Raw genomic sequence first — 24,764 nt, 5'->3', positions numbered from 1 at the left:
GTTCTTCCAGAGGGGAAGGTTTCTGGGCTGTTCCCAACCCACATGGTGAATCTCTGAGGCAAGAAAATCTGCCAATAAGTGCAGGACCCACCAAGATAGAGGAGGAACTTTGTCACACTATGTTGTCTCCCTGTTTTCACTGCAGCCCTTTTCCACCATAGACCTATATTGAGTTGGTTTTGCAAGGAGCTAGGTGTGCTGACGACCTGCCCACTGATAGACTAATGGCTGCAATAGCGTGCTTGTGAGAAGATTGCCTAATTCTGAACTCACTGGTGTAAATCTCAAGCCACTCCACTGAAGTCAATGGACTTATCTATGTGTAAAGTCGTTGAAAGGAAGGAGAATTGGGCCCAATGTCTTGGCTAGTTGTGATGTGAATTTGAGACGACCTAGTGCGCGTTTCAATACCCTTTGTTAATTCTGAACACTGGAGTGACAGAGTCCAAACTGTCCAGCAAGGAAAGCTGCAAACAAACATCATGGTAGCACTTTCTTTCAGTGACCTTTATTGGTAATTGCAGCAATTAATACCATGAAGAAGTGATGTCCTAACAGCAGTCACAGTGCAAGAAAGGAATCTGTTTTGTAAGGGGAAGTGCTAGCACCATAGGGATCAGTGTGCTTTAGAAATCCAGTGAAGACGCTCTTGAAGAAGGAGAGCCTGTGAACACAAACATCTATTGCTGGACACGCCGAATAGACTGGACCTGGAAGGTCTGAGCGTGTGAGCCCCACTCTCTCCAGTGCTTGTAATCTCCACCGTGATGGTCACTCTCCAAAATGTACTGGTAGCCACGGTAACCAGGATACTGGTAGCAAACCCAGCTGGAACAAACAGAGTCAGAAAGCTGTTGGACTTGGAAAGGGGAGAAATCCCCTAGCCTACAAATCTAGAACTGTCCTAGGTGTATCTTGGTGAATTGCTCACCCAAACCCCTGCCTCTAAACTGCTCCTAGAAATCAGGGAGAGGAAAAGACCCTATATGGCACTAAAGAAGAAAGTACTCTTTTCTTGTCAAACTGGAGTTAGTGTCCCAGCTTTATTGTGGGTAAGCCATTTGCAAACCATCATGAATTTGTCATTGTGCTCAGATGTGAACCCATGTGCTGCTGTGTCCAACAGGACTGCAGATTGTGGCGCATTCTGGAGTGCGACCAGCCCTCTGGCTGCTGCAGAATTCCTGCTCGATCTGCTGTTTATTAAGATTGCATTCCTCTGAGCCCTCGCCCAGGTAGCGCTGTCTTCACCTGAAAGCCCTTGGCTGCCCATGCCTACGTGCTGAGGTTCTGATGTGCTTGAGCAGTGCCACAGATGAGGGACTAAGGAAAGGGTAGAACTGCATTGTGGCCTGTAGGATGAATTCTGCATGTTCCATTTCAACAATGGAGATGGCCCTTGCTTGGATAGCCTTGGCCCTGCCTACATTAAGGACATTTGCAAGTTGATGGAGTTAAACTAGAGCAAGCCCCTCATGCAGATGTGGCACTGGCAGAAAAACAGGGTGTCCCTAGCCCAGTACCATACCCAAGTTATCTACACCTGCTGCGCTCCGGTCAGAAACATCTCCAGCAGGGGTTGTGCCAGTGGTGGAGCTATGCACTCCCCCCAGCAGGGCAGGCGTGTCCTTTTAGGAGACCCTGCTGCGACGGGGAATCTTACAGCCAGCCTCCTGCTCTCAGGCCTTGGGTGCGCTAAGCCTGCATGTCTCACTTACGCGCCACACTGCACCTTCATGGAGCCCACTTCGTTGTTTCCCCAGCCCATTGCCTGCAGGGAGGGGTAGTCGTCCGATAGTTCCCACTGGCGTCCCATGAAGTTCTCCTTCTCAAAGACTGTCATCTTGGATTCCTTGTGATTCTGGGCCACAGGAATAGAGCAGACATGAGAGGGAAGCCAGCAGCATCTTTCAAACAGATTGTGTGGTGGGAAACAGGCACTCCTAGTGCTGGGCCCCTCGCTCCAGACACTCACCCTGGGTTCTGACCCCCAGTGACCGGCTGTCTCACATCTATTAACCAGGATAAGAGATCCACGTCTGAAGCAGAAGGTATGAAAATGTTACGCTAAAGAAAGGGAGGTGCGGCCATCTACATCCCCTGCCCTATTGCTCAGGGGCTCGGATACTGCAGCGATGGACAGCCAATGGTTCTGCACTTCCAGACTTTAGCAGCCCCTGGCTGTAGCTTGCCTTACAACTCTACAAAAACGACCCAGCTAATCGTAGATCCAAGGGGGAGGGGGAATCTGAGTGCATCTGAACCCCCCTCGGAGGTGCCTTACTTGCCCCTGAACAGCCAGGAGAACTGTTCCATTGAACCCCCATGCTTTACCCTAAGCTTACAGCCCCTCGTGAGCTTAGCCCTGCCAGCGGTGGTGCTGCACACACGCCTGAGAGCTGGGCCGTGGGCTCATCCAGCACCACACTTCCATGTGTTCTACACAGCACAGAGAGGACAGGTCGAAAGTCTGCGGGCGATACCAAACTGGGAGGGGTTGCAAGTGCTTTGGAGGACAGGATTAGAATTCAAAATGCTCTGGACAAACTGGAGAAATGGTCTGAAGTAAATAGGATTAAATTAAACAAGGACGAATGCAAAGTACTCCACTTAGGAAGGAACAGTCGGTTGCACACACACAAAATGGAAAATGACGGCCTGGAAAGAGTCCTGCGGCGAGGGAACTAGGGGCTATCATGGATCACAAGCTAAGTATGAGTCAACAGTGTAACTCTGTTGCCAAAAAAAAAAAAAAAAATAGAAGCTAATACATCCCAGAATATTTGCAGGAGTGTTGTAAGCAAGACATAAGGAGTAATTCTTCTGCTCTACTCTGCTGATTAGGCCTCAACTGGAGTATTTGTGTCCTGTTCTGGGCACCACATTTCAGGAAAACTGGACAAATTGGAGACAGTCCAGAAGAGAGCACCAAAAATGATTCAAGGTCTAGGAAACAGGACTTCTGAGGGAAGATGGGGGGGGGGGGGGGGGGGAAATTGGTTAAGTCTGGAGAAGAGAAGACAGAGGGGCGACACGAGAACAGTTTTCAAGTACTGTACATAAAAAGTTAGGAGGAGGGAGAAGAATTGTTCTCCTTAACCTCTGAGGACAGGACAAGAAGCAATGGGCTTAAATTGCAGCAAGGGAGGTTTAGGTTGGACATAGGGAGTTTTTCCTAAACTGTCAGGGTGGTTAAGCACTGGAACAAATTGCCTAGGGAGGTTGTGGAAGCTCCATCAGTGGAGATTTTTAAGAGCAGGTTAGACAAACACCTGTCAGGGATGGTCTAGATAATATTTAGTCCTGCCATGAGTGCAGGGGACTGGACTAGATGACCTCTCGAGGTCCCTTCCAGTCCTACCATTCTACTTAACTGCAGTGACTGACCATTTTTAATCAGAGTGGTTGTATTTGCTCACTTACTCTCCAGCTGCCATTAGTAATCTGACTCTTTAATACCAGCGTGATGGTTTCCCTGCCTTCTAGTCCAGGCCTCCCAGCAGCATCCATCAAAGGGAAGAGTAGGTGACTGTCAGGCTGATTTGCAGCAGCTGGTAAAAGTTTTAGGCTACTTCGTTCCAAAAAAAGATGTGAGCCCTTCCCTCCCCCGGCCCTGAGCCCAGGAGGCACCTTTCTGGAGGAGTGCTTTCTGCATAACTACACTTAGCAGGAAGGCAGCAGGGTGCTGGGCACCTTTGCTGCTGGGAAATGCGACAGGGTTGAAGAGGCTGGGGAATTGCACTTACAGCACAGCAGATGGGGCGGAAGGACATCAGGCGCTCGGTGTGGTAGGCGTTGCTCCCACTCCAGGCATCCCACCGTGGGTATTCGCCCCTTTCCAAGATAAACTGCTGCCCACAGAAGCTGGTGTGCTCATAACCGATCCAGCTGCAACGACAGAGCAGAGCTCCGTAGCTGCTCCTGGGGCAGCTCCAGGTCTGGAGTGCGGGCCCCAGACACGCAGTGGGGGAAGCAGGCAGGCCTGCCCTGGCCGCCTCCACCATCGTCTGTGTCACTCGGAGAAGGGCCCAGAAAATCCCCGTAGGCTCCCTCGCTGCAAGAAGAGAGAGGAGACCAGGTGTGGCCCCAGCCGCCTCCAGCTGTGCTGTCAGGTCTGGCTGGCTGCAAGCTGTTGCTTCTCCTGGGCGGGCTGCCTGAGGGGAATGGAGCGCGCATGGCACCCAGGGCTGCTAGCTGTGCCCAGGGTTAGGACAGGCCCTGCTCTGATAGTCACCTGAGCTGGAGGCAGTATGGCACCGAGCTGCGTGCGTTCGTGCCAAGGGCCTGTACGGCTGTGCCAGGCCTGCCCCCTGTAAGTGACTGCAGGTTGGGCCAGGGATTGGGCAGGCTCATTACACATGCCTGGGTGTCCTTCACCATGCGGGCTGCAGCGTTCGCCAAGACGGAGCAGCGGGAGGCTCCAGGGAATGGACTCCCCAGCTGGAGCCCCCACGTCCCCTGGGTTACAGGTGCCCTGCACCAGCTCTGACAGCTCCACCCTCCTTCGCTGGACTGAAAGGGAGATTTTCTTTGCTGTTTTTTACTGTGGAAATATGGGGACTGTCACATGCTGCTGCTCCCAGAGGTTTCAGGAGGAGTCCCGAGGGTCTCTGCTGCCTATGGTGAACCCTGCACCGAAGGGCTGGGGGAGGTTTGATCTTCCCAAGAGGCGCCAGCACAGTCTCTAGGCCTGGGAGTTATGGGCGACTAACACACAAGATGTTGGCTCCGCTCCTCAGTTGCTCGGGTTTCGCTCTCTTGCAATGCTGTCAGCGGACTAGTTCCCCAGAGGCAGCGGCGGGCTGAATTCCTAATGTCCGAAACGCCGCCCCCTGCCTCTCTCCACCACCACAGCAACAAGGCATCAGCCCCGCTCTGAGAGATGCTTCCCCGGTCACCTCTCGTGCCCACAGCAGCGGGCGAGTCTCTGTGAAACCAGTACCCACGCTGCCCACCGGAGGGCCTGCACAGCGGCCGGGAGACGGCCTGGATGTGACTAGGGATGGCTGCTTCTGCCCAAATCTGTTCTGCGGTTAGACGGGGGATGAAGTTCTCTTCCTTTCTGCGCCTTCAGGAGCGAGAATCTGAGCCTCTAAACCCCCCAACCGCCGCTGCGTCCCTGCACCTGTCTGCCAAGGAGAGCGAGTGACTCGGGTGGCAGGTGGGATGGGGCAGAGATGCCCCTTGGTGCATTGTCCGCTTGTGCCGGCGCTGGGCAGCCCGCAGTCCCCTCCTGTCCGGTGTATTAGAATCTCTACCGGGGCTTCACCACTTCAGCTGGCTATAACTTTTGGAGGCGGGTTGTTGGGCACAGGGAGGGTGTGAGGGAAAACCAGCTCACCCGAGCACGCAGTGGGGTTTGAGGGCTGAGTGGCACGAGCTGTGGCTCTATGCTGCATGGGCATCCTGGCTGCAGCCTCAGGCGAATGGCCGGTTCGTAATATGCCCAATGGAGAGGGGAGCTGCCTGGCTAGTGTGTGCCTCCTGCCTTAATCCTGTTAGCAGTGTCAGCCTCTCTCCCGCTTCCCCAACCCTCACTGCACCGGGGTTCTCATTGCAGGGCCTGTTCTCAGCATTAATGGGCTGGAAGGGGCAGAGAAATTGTCCCTCTGCTGTGCAGTAGATTCCCCATTTTGGTTGGTGGAGAGGGGCTCCTACCGCTCCTGGAGGAGTCTCTGCATGTTTTTCTGCCGTGGACCCCACCTTTCCGGGCAAAGCAATGGGGCAGGAGTCTCTTCAGAGTTCTCCGTGCTGCTGCTTACCTAGCTGGTGGTGTTGCTGCAGGGTGGCAGGCATGCTGCTACCAGGCAGAGCATGGGGCCAGTGCGGTGTGATGCATCCTGGTGACTGGGCCCAGCTCTCCTGTACGGCAGCGGACAGGCCGAGCCGGTGTCATTGACTGCTGGGATCCCAAGCAGGCAAGAGCCCCAGGCCCAGAGTCACTCTGCAGGCAGGTTGGGACTAGACTGGCGCTCCTGGGGCGAGAGAACTGTTTAGTGCAGGGCTTGCTAAGCGGGGAGGTTCCACTTAGCCATTTGGAGCACTAGACGTAGAGCTGGAGGGGGCTTTGGTGCAAACGGGGCCATACTGTCTGGGGGGATGCTGGGAAGGGGAGATGCCTGTGAGCAGGGCTCTCCGCTCTCCAGAGGCGGCTGCCTTGAGGCCGTGTCGGGCCTGGCAGGCCTGGCTGCGTGAGGAAGCTGCACTGCGTTAACCAATTTCAAAGCGACGGGGTTAATCTGGTGCAGAGCCCTGGGTGGGCACGAGCTGGGGCTCTCGGGGTTAGCTCACGCCGATGGGGAATGGGATTACGCTGAATCACACTAACCCACGCTCCAGCCCATGACTTGGTGTGTCGTAGGTGACCATAGAGTGCAGGCCTTGGCTGCAGCTTCAGAGCCGCTCTCAAACTGAAGAAATGGGCTTAACCCCCATCTCAGCAAGGGCTGTGTGACTTTCCCATGTAGACAAGGCCTGCGAATGGCGAACGCTGGCACAGAGACTGGCAAGGGTTTGCCAGCAGGCTGGCACCTGTGGCTAAGATTTGCTCTGGATGCTGGTGGGTGGGTAGGTATCTGCTGCCTGTGCATGAAGGACTTAAGACTTCCAGCACAGAGACCGGCTCAACTGTCCAAAATCTGCCCCCGTTTCTCCCTGCCCCTCACCAGCCCCCTCCTCCTGCCACGGTGGCTGCTGTCCCTGCTGCTCACTTTAATTACCTACGTTTCGTGTTGGTGCCATCCGCGCTCTGCTCCATCCCCCTTGGGTGCAGTCCTGCGCTGCAGGACCCGAAATGGGACACTAGCTTCCCCTCCCCCCCCCCCCCCCCCCCCCGCTGGGTAAGCGGAGCCCAGGAGCCACCTGGCTACTAGCCCTTGTGTTTTAGCTTCTCCTGAGGTGAGATGACAACGTGGCCCGGCCGTGCTCCGTCCTCACCCGCCAGCCACTTCCCCAAAGCCGCGCAGAAGGAGCCGCCCAGAGCTTGGTACTTACGCGCCACTTTCCACCTTCAGGGAGCGGATGTTCTCGAAGCCGCACTCGATGATGGTGGGGCAGGCCGAGGTGAACTCCATCTTCTTTCCCTGGAAGTTTTCCTGGTCGTAGGCTGTGATCTGAAAGGAAGAGTCGTCCCCCCTGAGTCTCACTGAACTGGGGGAGGGGCGTGGTGCATGTTAACAGTCCTGGTGAACGGGGTGCTCATTGAACAAGAATTAAGGTTAATGCCCCAGCTACCGCTGGACACTGCGTGGTCTGCATCTGTGCCCCACACTGCTGACCCCCAGTGCCCCTGTTAGAGCCCCCTAGCTGGAATATCACCCAGCTGGGACTTGTAGCACTCAGGTGCAAGGGAGGTCAGACCAGCCTTGGCCGCATGGATACGTTCTTTCTCACCTCCCCTATGGCACACTCTCCTGTCTGTGGCGACAAGCTCCGGCCTCAGCTGGGGCATCCCTGTGAGGGGTATGGAAGCGACCGCAGCCCCGCTGCATGCACGGAGCCGTGCTGATGCCAGGCAGGCTGCAGCGTTGACACCCCTAGGGCTGCACTTAGAACTCACGCTAGTTCCACTCCAAAGTCTCCTGGGCAAAGAGGGTTAGGTGGAGAAAGGAAGAGCAGGGACTTTCCCCGTGCCTTGGGCTGGTGGACAGGATCATCACCTCCCCCCAGCAGCATCTGTGGCAGCCACTTCTTTGTCCACCCCCCCCTAGATTTACGTACCTGCTTCTCTTGTTCCTTCTCACACGCCTGCCCAGCAGGCCAGAACTGCTCCCAGCACCACAGCTGCTCCCCGGCAAATACGCTAGTAAACCCCTTCGGTGGCAGCGCCGTTTGACCTCAGCCGGCTTTGCTCCAGCCATGCTTGCTCCCCTCCCCTTCGCACCTCCACCGTCGGGCTGCTGCGCTTGACGGGCACAGGCCTTCCTGGCAAGTGACTGCCGAAGCTGGGCCAGTGAGCATTCACGCCAGCAGTGCGCGGCCACTCCTTACCCAGGGCAGGGAACTCCTGCCACGTGACTTCTGTGGCAACAGACTGGGGTGCTCGGCGCAAGGCCGGCTCCAGGTACCAGCTTAACAAGCAGGTGCTTGGGGCGGCCAAGAGAGAGGGGCGGCACCTGCGACAATTCGGGGGCGTCAGGTCCCTCACTCCCTCTAGGAGCGAAGGACCTGCCGCCGCCAATCGCGGATTTTTTTTTTTTTTTTTTTTTTTTTTGCTTGGGGCGGCAGAAATGCTGGAGCCGGCTCTGGCTCAGCGTGGTCCAGCAGGTCAGCACTGGGCTGAGGAGACCTGGGCTCGGCCACGGGGGGTCACCTTGGCCAAGTCACTTTTGTCCTTCTTTCCCCTCCCCTCCCCTCCCTGTTGATCACATCTAATGTGTGTGCAGTGCCCAGCACACATCCAGCGGGGGCCTCAAGCCCCTACGTGATACAATTTATAACCTGCAGTACAGCTGGGACGTACCTTCCACGGGCCCATGGGGCCAGGCAGAGGGTTTGTCTGAGCCATCTTCGCTGCGGGGCCGGTGCCTGAAAAGGAGGGAAAAGCACAACTCGCATCACAATGACACTGGCACAGAGCCAAGCAGTCTCCTTTGAAAAAGCTTTTTGGCAGGTGCTTGCTAGCGCCCACCGTCCTGTCATTCATTAGGTCACCCCTGCATTCACTGCGGCCCCATGCGCTCCCCGTTGTCCCGGGCAGAGGGTGGTGTGGGACAGTGCTGTTCTCAGTGGCCACCACTGGGCATGTCCGACATGAATTGAGTGAAGGTCCCAGCCTGCTGCCAGGCGCGTTCTCTGAGACTATTCCAGGGCAGCTGCAACCTTGTGAGGCGACTGGGGACAGGTGGTGACACACCCACACACCCCACCATGGCTTGGCACAGGTCTACACCCCCACCCACCCCCACCCCACCATGGCTTGGTACAGGTACAGATCTATACCCAGACCTCCCCCCACCCACCCACCCACCCCTCACCATGGCTTGGCACAGGTACAGATCTACACACAGACCCACACACACACACACATCACCATGGCTTGGCACAGGTACAGATCTACACACAGACCCCCCCCCCCACACACACACACACCTCACCATGGCTTGGCACAGGTACAGATCTACACACAGACCCCTCACACACACACACCTCACCATGGCTTGGCACAGGTACAGATCTACACACAGACCTCCCCCCCACACACACACACACCTCACCATGGCTTGGCACAGGTACAGATCTACACACAGACCTTCCCCCCCACACACCCCACCATGGGTTGGTACAGGTCTACACACACACACACACACCCCAGCATGATGGGGTAGAGGTAAACACACTCCCTCACACCCCACTGTGGTTGGGGACTGGTACAGGTATATACACACACACACACACGCACACACCAGCATGATAGGGTACAGGTACACACCCACACCAGCGCGATAGGGTACAGGTACACCCACACCCACACCAGCACGATAGGGTACAGGTACACCCACACCCACACCCACACCAGCGCGATAGGGTACAGGTACACACCCACACCCACACCAGCGCGATAGGGTACAGGTTCTGAGCTGGTGGGTTGTGTGGGTTCTCCATGCCATATGGAGCTGATCCCCCCTCCCCCCGGTTGGCTTTAACCCAGGCAGTGCTCTGGTTGCTAATGCCCCCTGCTCTGGAGGAAGCCTGGCCTGGGTTATGTGAACCTGGCCTGGCATTTAGAGACAAACAGCTGGTGATTTTCTCCTTACTGGTGCCCAGAGATGGTCCCCTGGGCCTGGGGTGCCCCTGGGAAGATGAGTTTTGTTTCCAAGGAAGACCCTCCACCTGCAAGCCTCCTTTCCCCACCTGCCCCTGGGCCTGCAGCTGAGGGGGATTCATGCAGAGGAGACCAGAGACCCAGGTTGATCTGCTGATTCATTCAAGGTTCTTTTATCTGTTACACAAACAGGGCTATCTCTCAGCGGAGACCAGACACCTGCTGTGGCCAGGAGCCCCCTGCTAGCCTGGGCTGGCTTAGTTCCTGGGAGTAGACTCAGATCTTCCAGCCAGATGTGCTGGCAATGAGCATCCTCCCCTAAGGGCAGGGATTTGGGGGTTGTGGTGTATGAGATCAGTCATGTCACCCCGTACAGGTAACAACACCCACCAGGGATGGCTACAAGGTACCTCCACCACAAGGGGACGTGGTGTTACCCCCCTGCTTGGTAGCATTGTTAATTGACAGCAGAAATGCTGGCAAATACTAAAACCTTGATGAGCGCCTCAGTCTAGCTGCACTCCTGGCTTGGCTGTTGTTTCTGTGGGTCCTTCTCACACAATTTAGTTTTCAAACGTTGTCATGGGGAAGTTCTGTCTACTACCTTCCCCGCTCCCCATATACCCCCATCACAGCAGGATTGGAGCACCCCCCCCATGCAGAAACAGAACCCAAACACGTTCTCTCTCTTTTCCTTCCGAGACTGTAGGAGGAAGAGCTTATAATGTGTGTGTGTGTGTGTGTGTGTGTGTGTGTGTGTGTGTGTGTGTGTGTGAGCAGGTGTGTAAGTGGGGAGGTGTACTATGTGAATGGGGGGGTGTACGCCCTATCCAGGTGTGTGCGTGTGTGGGTGTATTCCATGTCTGAGTGTGTGTGTGTGTGTGCGTGTGGGTATATTCCATGTCTGGGTGGGTGTGGATGTGGGTGTGAGTGGGTATATTCCATGTCTGGGTGTGCAAAGATCTGTGGGGTAGGGAACACGTCTTCCTAAGTGTTTGCACAGCACCTAGCGGAGTGAGGTCCCAGTTGGGGCGTGTGAGCGTTACCACGATATAGATATTAAACGCTACGAGTGACAGCTCGTCTCCAGGCAGCGCAGCCCAGGTATAACAGAGACATCACCTGCATACCCAGCTACGCTCTGCTGCATCCTCCAGGCACGGATTCCCCGCTCCGTCCATGTATCCTCTAGAGACTTTACTTTGCCCCTCAGCCCATAGCTGAGGTGAAGAAACCATTTCCACTGAAAATGGCAGAGCGCAAAGGAGGCGGCCGACCCCAGGCTCCTGGGCGGGGGTGTTAACCTGAAACCTCCCCAACGACCTTGTCCGTGTCTCTGGCTGTCACGCCCTACGTGTGACCTGAGACACTTGGTCACGGGTTGAAAGGCCCAAGTTGAGAGCTGTGGTGTATGACTCGGCCTTTGCAAAGGGCTCACTCCTGGGCAGTTGGATTTCAGCTCCCGGCGCTAGGCAGGAAGGAGGCTGGGCCTGCCTGGCTCTTGGGAAAGGAGAGAGAATGGAGGAGGCGATAGGAAAAGTTGAAAATTCAGCCCCAGGACTCACCTAGCTCGGCCTGCACTGCTGCTTCCTCCATGTAATATCTGCCTGCTCCAGCGCCTCTGGTTATATAGCAGCCGGCTGGCCGGGGCCCGGGGCAGGGTTTGTAGAGCAGTCAGCACTATGCTTTCTCTGAGATCCTTTCTGCTGAGCCTCAGCGATTCCGGCAGCTCAGCCCCATAGTCTGAGCCACGGTCGCCTGTTTGCCTGGCTAATCTTGGTCACAAATGACTCAACGGCTTCGTTGTTCTGGTACTTTCCAGCCTGGCAGCATCATTCCAAGCTTGGGGTTCTGTCTCTGTCCCCTCTCCTCTCCCCTCCCCTGCCGGGACGCCCCCCACGATTGCTCAGAAAGGGTCTTGGTATTTCCTTTTTCAGGCCAGTGTTTTGACTGTTGTCAGAGAGGAGCCTCGCAGAACGGGACAAAGCTTTTCCCCAGCAAGAGAAGAAAAAGAGACCAAGAGTGAAGGGGGGATGCTACCCAGCCTGAAGCACCCCACTCTGCTAGCAGCTGCTGGGAAAGGGGTGAGTCCTGCTGCCTGACCGAGCCAGAGGGCTTGTTACCCCACGTGCATGTAAAGGGAGGGGAGCAGCTCTCTGGGCAGAGAAGATTTAGGGTGTGGGCTGAGTGACCCTGAGGGAGGACCCCTCTCAATCTATATTAGTACTCAGACGGCCCCCGTCACCCTAGTATCTGAGAATAGCATCATCTTTAATGGATTTACCCCCCAGATTATCCCATAAGGGGAATTATCCCCATGGTTCCGATGGGGGAACTGAAGCCAGAGAGGCTAAGTGACTGGCCCAAGGTCACACAGGAATCAGTAGCAGAACCAGGAACTGAAGACTGGTCTCCCAAGCCCCAGGCCAGCACCCTGACCGCTGGGCTGTCCTTCCTCTCTAGGAGCCCCAAAGTGAGTGAAAGCGTCAGAGCTGAACGTGACCTGGGTTTTGATTTGTGTGTTAATTAACCTCCCTCCCAGGGGGGAGCTGGGGCTCCCTGGAGGTTTGCTGTCTGAGACCAGCTTGGGAAGGGCTCTGGCTGAGGGCTCCGAGACAGAGGCAGCCGCTGGACACTGACAGAGACAACGAAGTGCATCACCCCAGGTCCGTACCATCGAGCGCAGGCCTGGTGCAGTGTGAATGTCAGGCCATGCACCAAGGCCCTGCTCAGCAGTTCCCCAGCCCGGCTTTCCAGGGCCATCGTCTCGCAGCAGTTGGTGCTGAGCAGAGGGGTCTCTCCAGGGTGGGTAACATCCTGCAGCACAGACGGCCTCCCAGGAGCTCTGCAGGCGAACGCCAAGCTGCTCAGGGTGGAGGAAAGGAACCTGCAGCCGGTCTCTGGGCCACACATGCTCTTCTCACCACCTGACCTTCAGCTAACCGGGGTGGGTGCAGGCTCCCAGAACTACCCTTGTCCCGGTGGAGACAAGGTGGGTGAGGGAATATCTTTTATTGGACCAACTTCTGGTGTGGAAGGTACAGGCTTCTGAGCTTCACAGAGCTCTGCTTCTCCTCTGGAGAGGGTAACCGGAGCCACTGAGCTAAAATACAAGCTGGGCAGATGGTTCAGAGGTGCCAGAGGAGACCTTCTCTTGGTGCTTTGCAGACCAGCTCAGGGGGTGTTTGTGGGCTGCAGGAGACCTGCTGTGCTTGGCAGAGCCCCAGCCCGCGAGCTCTCTGGGCAGGGGCTGTCTGTGTGCTGGGCCCTGCTCTGTTAAATACTCCCCTGCTAGCTATCAGAGACCTGCAGAAAGCGTAAAGCGTCTCACCAGCAGCCCAGCTCCAGCCTACACTGATGGCCTCACACTCCATGACTGGGGCCCTGATCCTGCCTCCCCGCGCTCTTTGGTAACCATAGTTACCAGATCTCTCTTTGTCCCATCCCTGCCCTGGGGTTATCCCAAGTGGCCTGGTATGAGCAGGTTTCAACCCAGGACCACCCACTGCTGACCCCTGCAGGCCATGAGTCCCGTGGGTGGACGGGCAGGACTCCTTGTGGCCAGGCCCTGGGCCAGGGCATGCCAGGCCAGGCCTGTGTTTGCTGTGAGGCTGCTGGGGCCTGGGGCCTTCTGCCTTCGCATTGACTGCACAGAGGTGGCTGCCTGCCCTGCAGCGCTCTCCAAACAAGTGAGGTCATGCGCAGGCTGCCGGCTCAGCGCATTGCTCCCCGCGGCACAATGCGGCCCTATGACGTCTGACTGCCCCTTTTGTTTGGCACTAAGCAGTGAGAGGGGACAAACAAAGCGCCCCGTCAGCTCCACCTGGGCCTGGCTATTGTCCTAGCAGGGCTCTGGAGGCTGGGCTCCCGCGCCAGCCCCGGCCAAGGGGGCACACAGGGGCACTGGCTCTCCCCAGCGCCCTTCTCCTGGAGCCACCATTGCCAGGGGGCTCTGGGCCGAGGGAGGGGCCCTCACCCCACAGGAACATTCCTGGGGTAGGGGGAGCATACAGCCGTCTTTTCAACAAGAAAGCCTCTACCTGGGGTGTCTGCCCCCAGTGCCCCCCCTGGACGTGTGGAAGGGAAACAGGGCAGCCTGGAGTCCCAGGTAGGGCACAGCAGGTCTCTGTACCGCTGGGGAGGAAAACGCCAAGCTGCAGTGTGATTGCCCAGCCCCTGCCCTAAGGGCCGAGGGCTGCGTACCCTCCACCAGGGATGGGAACCAGGCGGGGCAGGGGAGCACACCAGCACAGGAGAATCAATTACGGCTTGTAGGAAGAAGCCAGCCTCAACGTGGGTTATTGCTCCTACAGTCGCAGGACTAGGGCTCGATGGTCATTTGGGCCACAAGCCCACGCAGGGGCCTAAGCCCCTCATCATGCCCACATGTGGGCTACACAGTGCACTGGGGCAAGTGGGAACTGGGCACCTTTCCCACTTACCCCGGAACAGGGAAGTGGGGAGTAGGTGGAGGCTGGGCTCTGACCCCTAAAACACCAGCCGGCCCAGCTGAGCTTGCATGGGGCGTGGTCCCCTCTCCTGGAGTGCGCCTGGAGGGGGCTTGTCTGAGGGACACTCCTGGGGCAGTGCAGCTCCTGCACTCCCCCGGCCCAGGGCTTTGCCTGACGGCACAATTGAGCACTCAGAAAGGCTTTTACAAACTGCATATTACTAACCTGGAGAAAGTCTGCCCCTAGTAGGTGAGGAGGGAGAGGAATCTGTGCTGATGCCCCACCCCAGAGCTGCCTGGTCTTCAACAAGAACAAGGAACATGCTACGCCCGACAGACAATCACACCCTCACATTGAGTTTTAAGGCCAGAAGAGCCTCCCCCAGGGATTCTTGCAGTGAGCCCAGATCCATTTCCTTCCGCAATCCTTCGGGGCTGGATTTAAAGCTGTCATGTGACAGAGGACCCCCCAGAACCCTCGGCAAGTTGTTAAGTTAATTCCCCTCCCTGCTAGAAAATTGTGCCTTAGCTCTAGTTAGTTCCAGTCTGAATTTCAGCTTCCAACCAGTAGACCTTGTCCTGCTTTTTGCTGCTAGTATAAAGAGCTGCCTATGATCAAAAATCTCTTCCCCAGATCGGTCCTTATAGACCATAATCAAGTTACTTCTCAGCCTTCTCTTGGATGAGATCAATCGATTGACCGTCTTTAGTCTCTCACTCCAAAGCAAGTTCCCAGACCCTGAGTCCTTGTAGCAATAAACCCATTTTTTAACCAGTTTCAGTTTGCAGCATCCTGTCTGAACAATCTCCTCCTTGCTGCCTTAGATATTTGTGTGAGATCGCTGCCCAGATTCTTTTCAGAGCACGGATCTATGGATATACACTTGCTCCAGAGACCTTCTCCTCTATTTGAGATACGGACAGTGTGCACTGAAGTCATCTCAGGCCAGACTCTGCCATCCCTACTCATGGTAAGTAGCACCTCACTCTGCAAGTACCCTGGGGGAGTAAAGCACTATTCAGTGTGAGTAACAGTGGCAGACTCTGTCCCTTTCCTACCACCTCTGTTCCGTATTTCAACCAGCAACGCAGCTTCCCTTAATAACAGACACAGGATGTGGCTAATTAAGCTGCAACTTCAGGTGGCCAGTATGTGCCAGCAGACTTGGAGAAGTCCTCTGTGATACACCTAGTCAGCAGCATGTGGTGTAAGCGCTGCTTGGTCCCTTTTCTGACAGCAACACAGGAATGGGGCTACAGTGAGTGCAGAATCGGGCCCCCTGGTGTTGCCGTACTGCTTCTGGCCACTGGAGGGAGAGCGAATCACAAGAAGTGAGCTGGTCCGTCTGTGCCCAGGCCCGGCAGCGGACACATGCGCCCAGGTGGCCTGTGGCCCTGCTGGCTGCAGAGTTTTGTCCCCTCCAAAAGCCACCCAGGCGCCCGCCAGCCAGACACAACGAGAGCGTGGGGTGGGGGGGGGGGGTGGGGGGAAGCGGAAACTTTCCCTGATCGTCTCCTTTGGGACGGGGGTGGGAGGGGATGCTGGTTCTTCAGCCTCGAGCAGGGAGCTGCAGAGGGACCCAGGCTGGGCAGATCGACGGGGGCCCGTCTGCACCCCGGTGTGGGGGGACGAAGGAAAATGAAATGCTCTCCGTAAAGCTGCTGTTGTGCTCGTACGGCTGCTGGTTTAGTTAGTCTTTGTAGCCAAAGGCAGAGGCTGTTAACGGGGAGCAGACCTACAGCATCTCCCTGTGATCCTCGTGTGCCCTCCTGCCCCCCGTCCACCGGCCTCCACCAGCTGCCCCTCGCCTTACGCTTGGGGAAGGGGCTGTCCTTGTGCTCTGTGCTGGTCCAGTGCCTAGCGCAACGGGGCCTGATCTGCACCAGCACAATACAAACAGTAATGAACAGACAGGAAAGGCAAAAGCAAACCCGGCCAGTGGTGGTCGTGTGCAGTGCTGGGAGCTGTGCCCTGTGGGCTGGGCTGGATAGCTTCCACGCACCATAACGCTGACGATGGACACGGGCAGGAATCAGCTACCCCAGTCTCAGACCCTGTAGCCCAGGATAACCGGCTCCACGCTAGGGGCTGTACCATTTACAGGTCTCCAAACCAATACAGCTGTGCCTAGGCCAGCCCTGAGTTCTATCCCTGCCTCTGACATCAGCTCTCTCTATGGCTTCAGGTCACTGCCTCTGCCACGCCCCCTGCAGGACTCATGTGCCCAGCTAGTGGGTACAGGGCACACGCCTGACCCTTGAACCCCACAGCCCAGAGGCTGAGCATGTGAATTCCCCGCCTGCCCTGCCATGGTCTTCCCTAGCGAGCACAGCCCCAGAAGCACCCACACCCTCTGCTGTCAGCTTGCCCTTTCACGGTGTACATTTGCTGACCATTTGGTTGAATTTCTGGCCATTTGAGTTCACCTTGGGTCGGTCTGGAAGAACAGGGCCTAAGGGGTGTCCCACCCACCCCACAGTGCTCCCCACTTCAGAGAGGCGAGAGAGGTGCCTTGGGAATGGCGCTGTCTGCAAGGGCTCCCCAAAGGGCCTGTAAGACGTCTCTCTAGACCCTGCTCCTGCAAGAGGCTCTGCTAGCACATGAGTCTGGGGGACTTTCTCCTAAAAAGCTTGATTCAATATCCCAGCCTGAGAGGAGCCAGCCCCTTGCAAAGGCAGGTTCCCCAGGGCTGGATCTAGGTTCTTTGGCTGGAGCTGAGGAGAACACCTCAGACGGGCTGGGGTTGGCCGAAGGCTGCGTGGTACTCACATAAGGATTGTGCTGTCAGATCCAGCTGGAGCCCAGGGCAACTGGCTTTTCTAGATCCTCGGGATACCCAAAAGGAGAAACCCTTTAGCACCACAGAATGAATTCCCTCCTGTTCTAGTCTCTACAGGTTCTCATACCCCCAGGGCCGCCGAGAGCGGGTTTGGGCCCCAGTGAAAAAAAATTTCGGGCCCCCCAACAAGGGCAGACCGGCTACACAGGGCCGATGAGGAGGGGGGGAAGTCGGGCCCAGGGCCCCCTTCCGGATCGCTGGGCCCTGGTAATTTGTACCGGCTACCCCCCCCCCGCTCGTTGGCCCTGCATACCCCCCGACCACGACAGTATCTGAACACTGTCCAGCAGTGCACTAAGCAAAACAGCTAGCATCTGTCACGTGTGGTTTGCTCTCGTCCTCTCCACGGCGGGGGACTGTGCGTACAGCAGAGTGGTTTGTTTTGGAAGGTGTTTTTTTAACAGCCACGCTGCTCCGGGTTTGGGTCAGAGAAGGCCGGTGGGAGCAGGACCCCTGGGGAGGTTTGGGGTGGCCCAGAGTTCCTGGGGGTCTGGGACCGGCCCCATGGGATGCTCTGTTTGCTGCCCAGCTGGGCTCTGCCCCGGTGGTAGAAAGTTCCACGGGCCCAAGGGGTGGAGTTATGGAGCTCGGTCCCCAGCCCGGAGCCATAGACCCCTCTAGATACGCTGAGCCCAGGCCGCTGAGCGCCTCGAAGACCAGGCCCGAGACGCGGTATGCTATGGGAAGCCAGCGCAGAGAGCTAAAACGCAGCCCCCTCTGGGGCAAAACGCAGGAGCCGTAACAGTGCACAGCCATCCCCATTCCTTACCCAAAGGCCACAGCGACTGCTCAGCTGGGAAACTGCCACTGATTCAGCCAAACGGCGCCTCCCCGGTGCGATCTGTGACCCATTGCTAGGCTGACCGGAGACTCGGAGCAAGCTTGGGCTACCCGTCAGTTGGCATGCAGGGCTGGATGGAGAAATCCGAGTGCAGCCCCAAGGCATGTGCCCTTCCCATTCAGGAAAGGGGATACCTGCAGCAGCATAGCCAGCTGCCGTGCCTTCACTGGAAAGTACCCAGGCACACTGTTCTCCTGGCCAGCCCCAGCCCTGCTCCTCCAGCTGGACAGGTGGCTCCTGGACTTCTCAGCCCCACGTGCCCAAGACAAAAGGAAAGTACAAAATGCAGTGCTGACAAAGGCAGGCAGCTGTGTCACAGTCCCCTCCCCCCCTGCAAGGCCTGTGTCTAATCTGCCTATTCAATGCTGGGCCGGTTGGCCACAGTCCATCTGGTGGAGCGGCCCAGGGTGTGCTGCCGGCTCTCTGGTTATGCCGGTGAACTCCCTGCTGGGCCGCCGCGGTGCAGTGGAACAATCTATTTCCTGGGCACTTGCTGCATGGCTGTAAATCTGTCTCTCCCTTTCCCAGGCGGAGGGGCAGTGACCGGCGGAGGGAACGCTGCACCCTGAGAGCTAGGTGCGAGTCCGAGGGGGTAAATGCTGGGACCGTACAATTGGAACTTGCCTCTCTCCTGGGGCTGCAGTTCACTGCTGGGAGCAGCCTGGTGGAGCCCATGGCCCTGGTCTCAGCGGCACTGGGGCCCTTGGTTAATATATTGCACAGAAATGACCTTCCTTGGACCCTCCACTCTCCCCAGCATTCAGAGGCGGCCAGCACTGAAACAGGGCCTGTTGCTCTCTGCAGCTGTGTTCCGGTGGGTGGATTTCTAACGAGACCTCGGCTGGACAGAGAGTATCCCAAGGGCAAGCGTGTCCCTTCTGAGCCCATACGCTGGATGGGCATGCACCAGTGCCTCATGATGCTACTGCAAATTCAGGGGTGCACAACGCAAGGCACGAAGCCACTCGAGAGCAGCAACTTCCTGGCGTTTGGGGTCACTGCCCCCGAGGGCACTTTCATTCTGCAGTGGTGGGTGCGTGCTGCAGAAATGCAAGACGGAGGGTACGCCTCCCATTCAGCGCTGCGTACTCTGACCACAACAGAGCTAAGTTGGGCAAGCTCATGGGGGAAGCGGCTGGAGCAGCCTCAGCGTCTGGGCTGGTTAGAGCACATGCAATGGAACGGGAGGTGACAGGAGCCCGGAGGAGTGCTCTAGGCGCTGGTGTGGCAGGGGCCCCAGCGGGAAGATGATGGCTGGTTTGTATTTTTCATTCCCACACCTGACTGGTAATGCTGTGCAGGAGCAAAGTCCCCTGTCAGTTCACACTGCATCAGGTCAGTTCCACACATCCCTTCAAACTGAAATTCAGATGCAAGCACAAGTGGCAATAGCCACTCTCTGAGAGCTGGGCCCTCGTCGGTCACAGACAGACAGGGGAATTTCCTGGGTGCGCAGGGGAGTTTCCTGGGTGTCTGGCTGGTGAGTCTTGCCCACATGCTCAGGGTTTAGCTGATCGCCATATTTGGGGTTGAGAAGGAATTTTCCTCTGGGGCAGATTGGCAGAGACCCTGGGTTTTTTCCGCCTTCCTCCGCAGCGTGGGGTCACTTGCTGGAGGATTCTCTGCACCTTGAAGTCTTTAAACCATGATTTGAGGACTTCAATAGCTCAGATATAGGTTAGGGGCTTGATACAGGAGTGGGTGGGTGAGATTCTGTGGTCTGCGTTGTGCAGGAGGTCAGACTAGACAGTCATAATGGTCCCTTCTGACCTTAAAGTCTATGAGTGGAATTACTGTTTCCTCCAAAAACTGAAAGACAATGACCCCAAAGCAATCCCAGTCTTCTCTGCGGGGGCTCCTGCCTCCTTGAGTTGGCTTCCAGTTTCTCAACCCGGCCCTGGGTCTGGGTCAGGCCTGGGGTGTTCGTTAGGCAGAGGTTATTCCTTTCACAGCCGCCTGAAGAGCAAGTAGGATAGCACCACATTCCCACCGTTGTTACTCCTTTGATGTCAGGACTGGCGCTGGCTCCTCACGCCTGGGTCCATCTAGGTCAATGAGCTTTGAGATCCTTCGATGAACGGTGCAGTACGGCATGCGAAGGGTTAGTGGGTGAGTTTGCAGATGCCCAGGTACAAGTGGCCTGGGCCTAGCAGTTCTCTCAGTAACGCTCCCTGTTCTTCTCTAAGGCCAGGTTTGGCTGGTCAAGGCCTTTTGATCGCCCAGGCCTGCCCAGGCCACGTTCATGCCCAGAAGGCTGGAGTCTAAGCCGCGTAACTGGCCATTGCGCCACTCATGCCCATGCGTGATGTCCATTTAGCACAGCTGGGGTGGTGCCTCCTTCGGGTTTGTGTGGCATCTTCCCACTTCACTGGCGCCAGGAGAGAGCTGCCAGTCACTGGTGCTCTCTAGGGTGACCAGAGAGTAAGTATGAGAAATCGGGACACTTTTTTGGGGGGGTGGAGGGGGTCTAGTTGTGTATGTAAAACAAAGCCCCTAATATGGGGTCACCCCAGTGCTATTAGCAGTGACGCGGCCTGTCCAGCACGTTGTCAGTCTGCCAGTGCCCCTCCTCCCGTCACTGAGCGTTCTGCGCTGCCGGCACTGGGCCGGGGAGTTTGCTGTTCTGGTGGATTCTAGCGGCTGCCTAGCTGAACAGAAGGGCTGATCACCATTGTACATTCGTGTCTGCAAAAACTGGCCCTTTTTGTCCTCTGCAAACCACTGACAATGAAAGTTTGAAGCCATTTAGTGACGTGCTCGGCCTGTTCCCCAAGCAGGCCAGCAGAGGCAGCCTCACCTCCCGGCCAGCAGAGCAATACAAAAGGGCCTTAGGTAAGCTGCACCTTTCAGCTTTCTTTCACACTCCACTCCAGAGAAGAGACCCTTCTCAGCAAGGCACGGCCAGCCCCACCCCTGCTCTGAAAGGGGGTCCCTCTAGGTCTGTCTCAGCATGGCTTTTAAGGGTTACCCTTTCACCGCACTGGGTGTTTTTTCATGCATGAGCCACCCAACGCTGCTTTAGGGTGCTTGGCAGCAGATACAATGCAGAATAAAATCCACGTCCGCTTTCAACTCCTCATTGAGCACAGGCTGCATCTGAAGCTAGAGTCCAGTACATCCCTGCTGGCCCTGCTCAAGGAGACGGAATTAACGGCCTGGCATAGAGGGACATGCACAGACACTGCGGGGACGGGCGTCAGGGGCTGAACTGTCTGTTCACGTGAAGGCTCAGCCAGGACCCAATTGCTGTCAGAACTGCTTGGGTACAACAGGGATTTTGCCTGAATTAGAGCTGCAGCCTTTGTCTCTAAATCCGTGGTACCCCGCGTGATTCTTTCTGAGCATCTGGACTGCAGCAATCCGCCTCTCGCCACGTAAACTCCCTCCTGGCAGCTGCATGTCGCTCCACAATCCGTTTCCCAGCGTTCCTGCCTTGGGCTTTGTCCGATCAAAGTGTATTGATTCTTCACATCTAGATGCGCTAAGCAAAGTGTGTTTCTTTGCTTTGGCCCCAACCAGGTTGGTGGTAAATTATTTCTTCCTGGACGGAACTGGGCAGAATCGGAGACCCGGGTCACTTCACAGGGCTGTATAAGAACTGGGTGAAGAGCAAAGAAAGGACAGACAAACAGATCTTAACGGTCTGAATATTTGTAATTAGCTCATCAGCACGGGATCTGGGTCCAAATGTCCAGGGGCCGCAGCGATTGTGAAATGTGCGTAACAACTGCCATTGCCATTGGAACACGTGATAATGCTACCATCACAGCGCCCATTTCACCTCCTGCTAGATGGATCCCGGCAGAACCTTCGAGGTCCTGTGATCTACAGCATCAGCTCACGGGCACCTCAGGGACGGGGGGTGCACCAGGGATATGAATGAGTTGCTAACTGGCTCTGTGAACTTGCTGGTTTTCCGCATCTTGCTCTGTATTCGCTTCACTTGTTCCCCACCGGCTCCCACACGGGCACCGGTCAGCTGTTTACGGCAGCCCAGCACCACGCCCCTGCCAGTGGGAAGAAATGGCTGATGACACTTCTCATTTTCCGAAGCCTACTGGTCAACTTGGTGGGAGTTGCTGGTGATGGCGCCGATGGTCCCGATTTACCTGCAGCGTCAGCTGTGGCAATTTCATGGTTCTGCACCTTTCAGATGGCCTCGGTCTCCACCCCGTCCGAGCTCCACCAGATCGCCACAGACAAGAGGGTGGAGCTGGAGGGATGGAGTCTGTGTCCTTGAACTTCTGCAAAGTCTGGCGGCCAGTGAGCAATTGCCGGGGAAGTGCGACCTCGGTCAATGACTGGCCTGAGGGCAAAGCAGCATCCAAGAATCGGGAATAGGTGATGCGAAAACTCACCAGGATGACAGTTCAAGGCTCAGCTCATCTTTCAGATTGGGCCTTGGTCACGTATATTGCCAATGTGGCTGTGTGGTCCTGCATGCAGCGAGGATTGGGTGGGGGGAACTGCATTACCTCTTTGGGTTTGATGTCTCACCTTTTCCCGAGGGAGACTTACCCCTGCTCCGCCAGGCCAGACTGCTTTATCTGACCGTAGTGGGATTGGCCTGGCTGTTCCTTGGACCCTGGCCGAGTTGCATTACTGGGCCGCTCTTGTGGCTTTTGTATCCTCTTGTCAACCTACTCCACCTGCTCTGAGCATACGAGACAGGAGGCTAGAATTGCAGACCAGAGCCCCTTCTCCTCCCGCTGATGGGCTCCATCTTGCAGGCCTCCTTGACGCTGCTTCAGGAGAGACCTCTCTTCAAACCACAGTCTCCTTCAGAAACGATCCCAGCGACGCTTCCCCAAAGAAAAGCCCGATGTCAAATGCAAGCCTGGAAACGGGGCTAGAACATCCTGGCTTTAGAACATACCATGATCGGTGGATTTATTAGCCTGTGGTTACATTGGCAATGGCCATTGCAAACCCACAACAGAAATACACGCAGACAACAGACGGGTAACAGCTACGCTACAGAACTAATTGTTACACACACCACAAGGGCCATTTAAATGCCTGCCTTAACCACATGTTAGGTGGCCAAAGCCCTCGGGCTGCCTTTAGCTAGATGCTCCTGTCTCAGAGGCATGCAGTTAACAGTCTTGATCACTCACTGATAAAGCACAAAGTCCCATTTAAAACTCTGTCCCTAAATTCAGTTCCTGGAGTTCTCCAGCTACTTTGACCGGAGACCGCTGTCAGGAGCAGAGGTCTGTGCTGCTTTGGGTAGCAGGGATTTTAAACCCCACGGAAGGCAGTGGGACCTGGGCCTCTACCTCCCTTGCGCTAGTTTGGAAATCCCAGCCCTGGCCCTTAGGTTTCTGCAGCTACTTCCAGTTTGCGTTGCCCCACTTCTCAAGGGTATTTCTGACCATGGCAATGCTGCATCAGCCCCAGATAAGCTGCTTCACCTACATGGGAGATGTCCCAGTTGCACCGTCCCCTCTCTGGTGCACCCCCCAAGTATCAGGCCACGTGTCTTTACCTATCCTGGGGTCGGATTCCACAATTCTCCCACTCCCAGACTAGATGCTGGGCGACAGTACCCTGGGCATCCACCATGCTTACCTGGAGGCCCGGCTGAGTTCTGGTTCTTCCCTTCAGGAGTCTGTGCCCAGTGGAGTACCATGACCAGGGTGGATAAAAATCAATGATTAAAAAAAAAATCGGATTTTTTTTTTTATTTAAATCGGATTTTTTCTATAAAGTGCTTTTAGAGGAAAAAAACTATCTAAAGATACATTATAGCTCAAAGATATCTGGTCATGGAATAGGGATTATACATTCTAATTCTATAATATGAGACAATATAGTCATGTCATGTTTAAGTAAAGTTTTGTAAAAGAGTTCCAATAGTTCATGGATTAGAGACCCAATTTTATGGGGTTCCAGGGGCTTCTGTATAGATTATTTAGGTTAATCTTTCTATCTACCCAATGGGACTCAGTGCTCAGTCTCAAACTGTGGATTTGTGTCTCCAGAGATAACATGCTTGTTAACAGCAAAAATGTTTTAAAATAAATAATATATAGAGGTGAGAAATAACAGACCTCAACCCTATTGTCCCTCTGCAAATTTGTGTACAGCGTCAACCCCTTACCTCTCTCTAAAAGTGCAAAGTTTCTAAAAGTCCAATAAACAGAAGATTGTTGGGGACTGAATAGATCTGGGCAAGGAGAAGAAGTCTGGAGATAAATGTGAGAAGGGAGGGACAGGCAGCAGAAACAAAAGTGAAACTGTTTGAGCAGCACATTCCAGAAGTCTTGAGGTCTTTCTGAGTGTAGCCTTCATTGATTTGAGATCTACCATACCATTCTCTCACTAGAAGGGAAAACCCATACAGGTCTGTCGCATCTTAGGCCCATTTAACATGTGCGATTTCAGCTTTATGCGGTCGGCAAAAACAAAAACAAACAAACAAACAAAAAGAGAAAAATAACAATTTAAATACTGTTTCTGTAGAGCGGGCGATTCCGCCTGCCATTACACTCAATGTCATTTTGACTATACGTGATTTTCGCTTTAGGCACTGACTGCGGAACGTAACCCCAGTGTGAGATGAGACAGACCTGTAATGGCAGCAGGCCGTAAGAGAGACCCAGTTTGGGAATAAGAACCATTCAAGAAATATATGTTTGCTGATGATGTTTTAAAGAAAGTTACACCAGCGAACTGGTGGAAGTCACTTAAGTACTTGGATTCAGAGACTGTTGAAGTGATAATCTCACGTTTAACAGCAGTAGCTTCTTCTGCCGGTATAGAAAGAATATTTTCTTACTTTGGACTAATTCATTCCATATTGAGAAATCGTTTGGGACCTGAAAAAGCAGGAAAGCTTGTTTTTCTTTTCCAGATTATGAACAAACA

At 55.4% G+C, this 24,764-nt stretch overlaps 1 protein-coding gene across 2 annotated transcripts; it reads right to left on the bottom strand.

Annotated features, from left to right (window-relative positions):
- Positions 1-485: 485 nt before the first annotated feature.
- CRYBA1 (crystallin beta A1) lies at positions 486-18,172 on the bottom strand. 2 transcript variants are annotated; one of them, XM_024105950.3, is made up of 6 exons: positions 17,823-18,172; positions 8,462-8,526; positions 6,994-7,112; positions 3,747-3,888; positions 1,719-1,861; positions 486-828 (listed from the first exon to the last, which is right to left on the bottom strand). In XM_024105950.3, exons 2-6 carry the CDS (start codon positions 8,504-8,506, stop codon positions 681-683), a joined length of 597 nt encoding a protein of 198 aa, XP_023961718.1. In that variant the 5' UTR covers positions 8,507-8,526; positions 17,823-18,172; the 3' UTR covers positions 486-680. The 2 variants fall into 2 exon arrangements, with proteins under 2 accessions (XP_023961718.1, XP_005298300.1); XM_005298243.4 differs by lacking the exon at positions 17,823-18,172 and adding an exon at positions 11,329-11,629 and having other exon boundaries at positions 487-828.
- Between the last annotated feature and the right edge of the window lie 6,592 nt (positions 18,173-24,764).

This window comes from Chrysemys picta, chromosome 19 (assembly GCF_011386835.1).
Source record: "Chrysemys picta bellii isolate R12L10 chromosome 19, ASM1138683v2, whole genome shotgun sequence".
In the NCBI taxonomy this organism is placed as follows: domain Eukaryota; kingdom Metazoa; phylum Chordata; order Testudines; family Emydidae; genus Chrysemys; species Chrysemys picta.
This window is presented reverse-complemented; position numbering and strand designations above follow the sequence as displayed.

What these genes read in the sequence shown, in the direction of transcription:
- CRYBA1 (XM_005298243.4), bottom strand. Translation starts at nt 11,359, where the DNA reads ATGGAGGAAGCAGCAGTGCAGGCCGAGCTAG. An exon ending in TCCGCCCCATCTGCTGTGCT is followed by an intron (nt 1,862 to 3,746) that starts GTAAGTGCAATT and finishes CCTGTGGCCCAG; the next exon opens with AATCACAAGGAATCCAAGAT. An exon ending in ATGAAGGTGCAGTGTGGCGC is followed by an intron (nt 829 to 1,718) that starts GTAAGTGAGACA and finishes TGTTTGTTCCAG; the next exon opens with CTGGGTTTGCTACCAGTATC.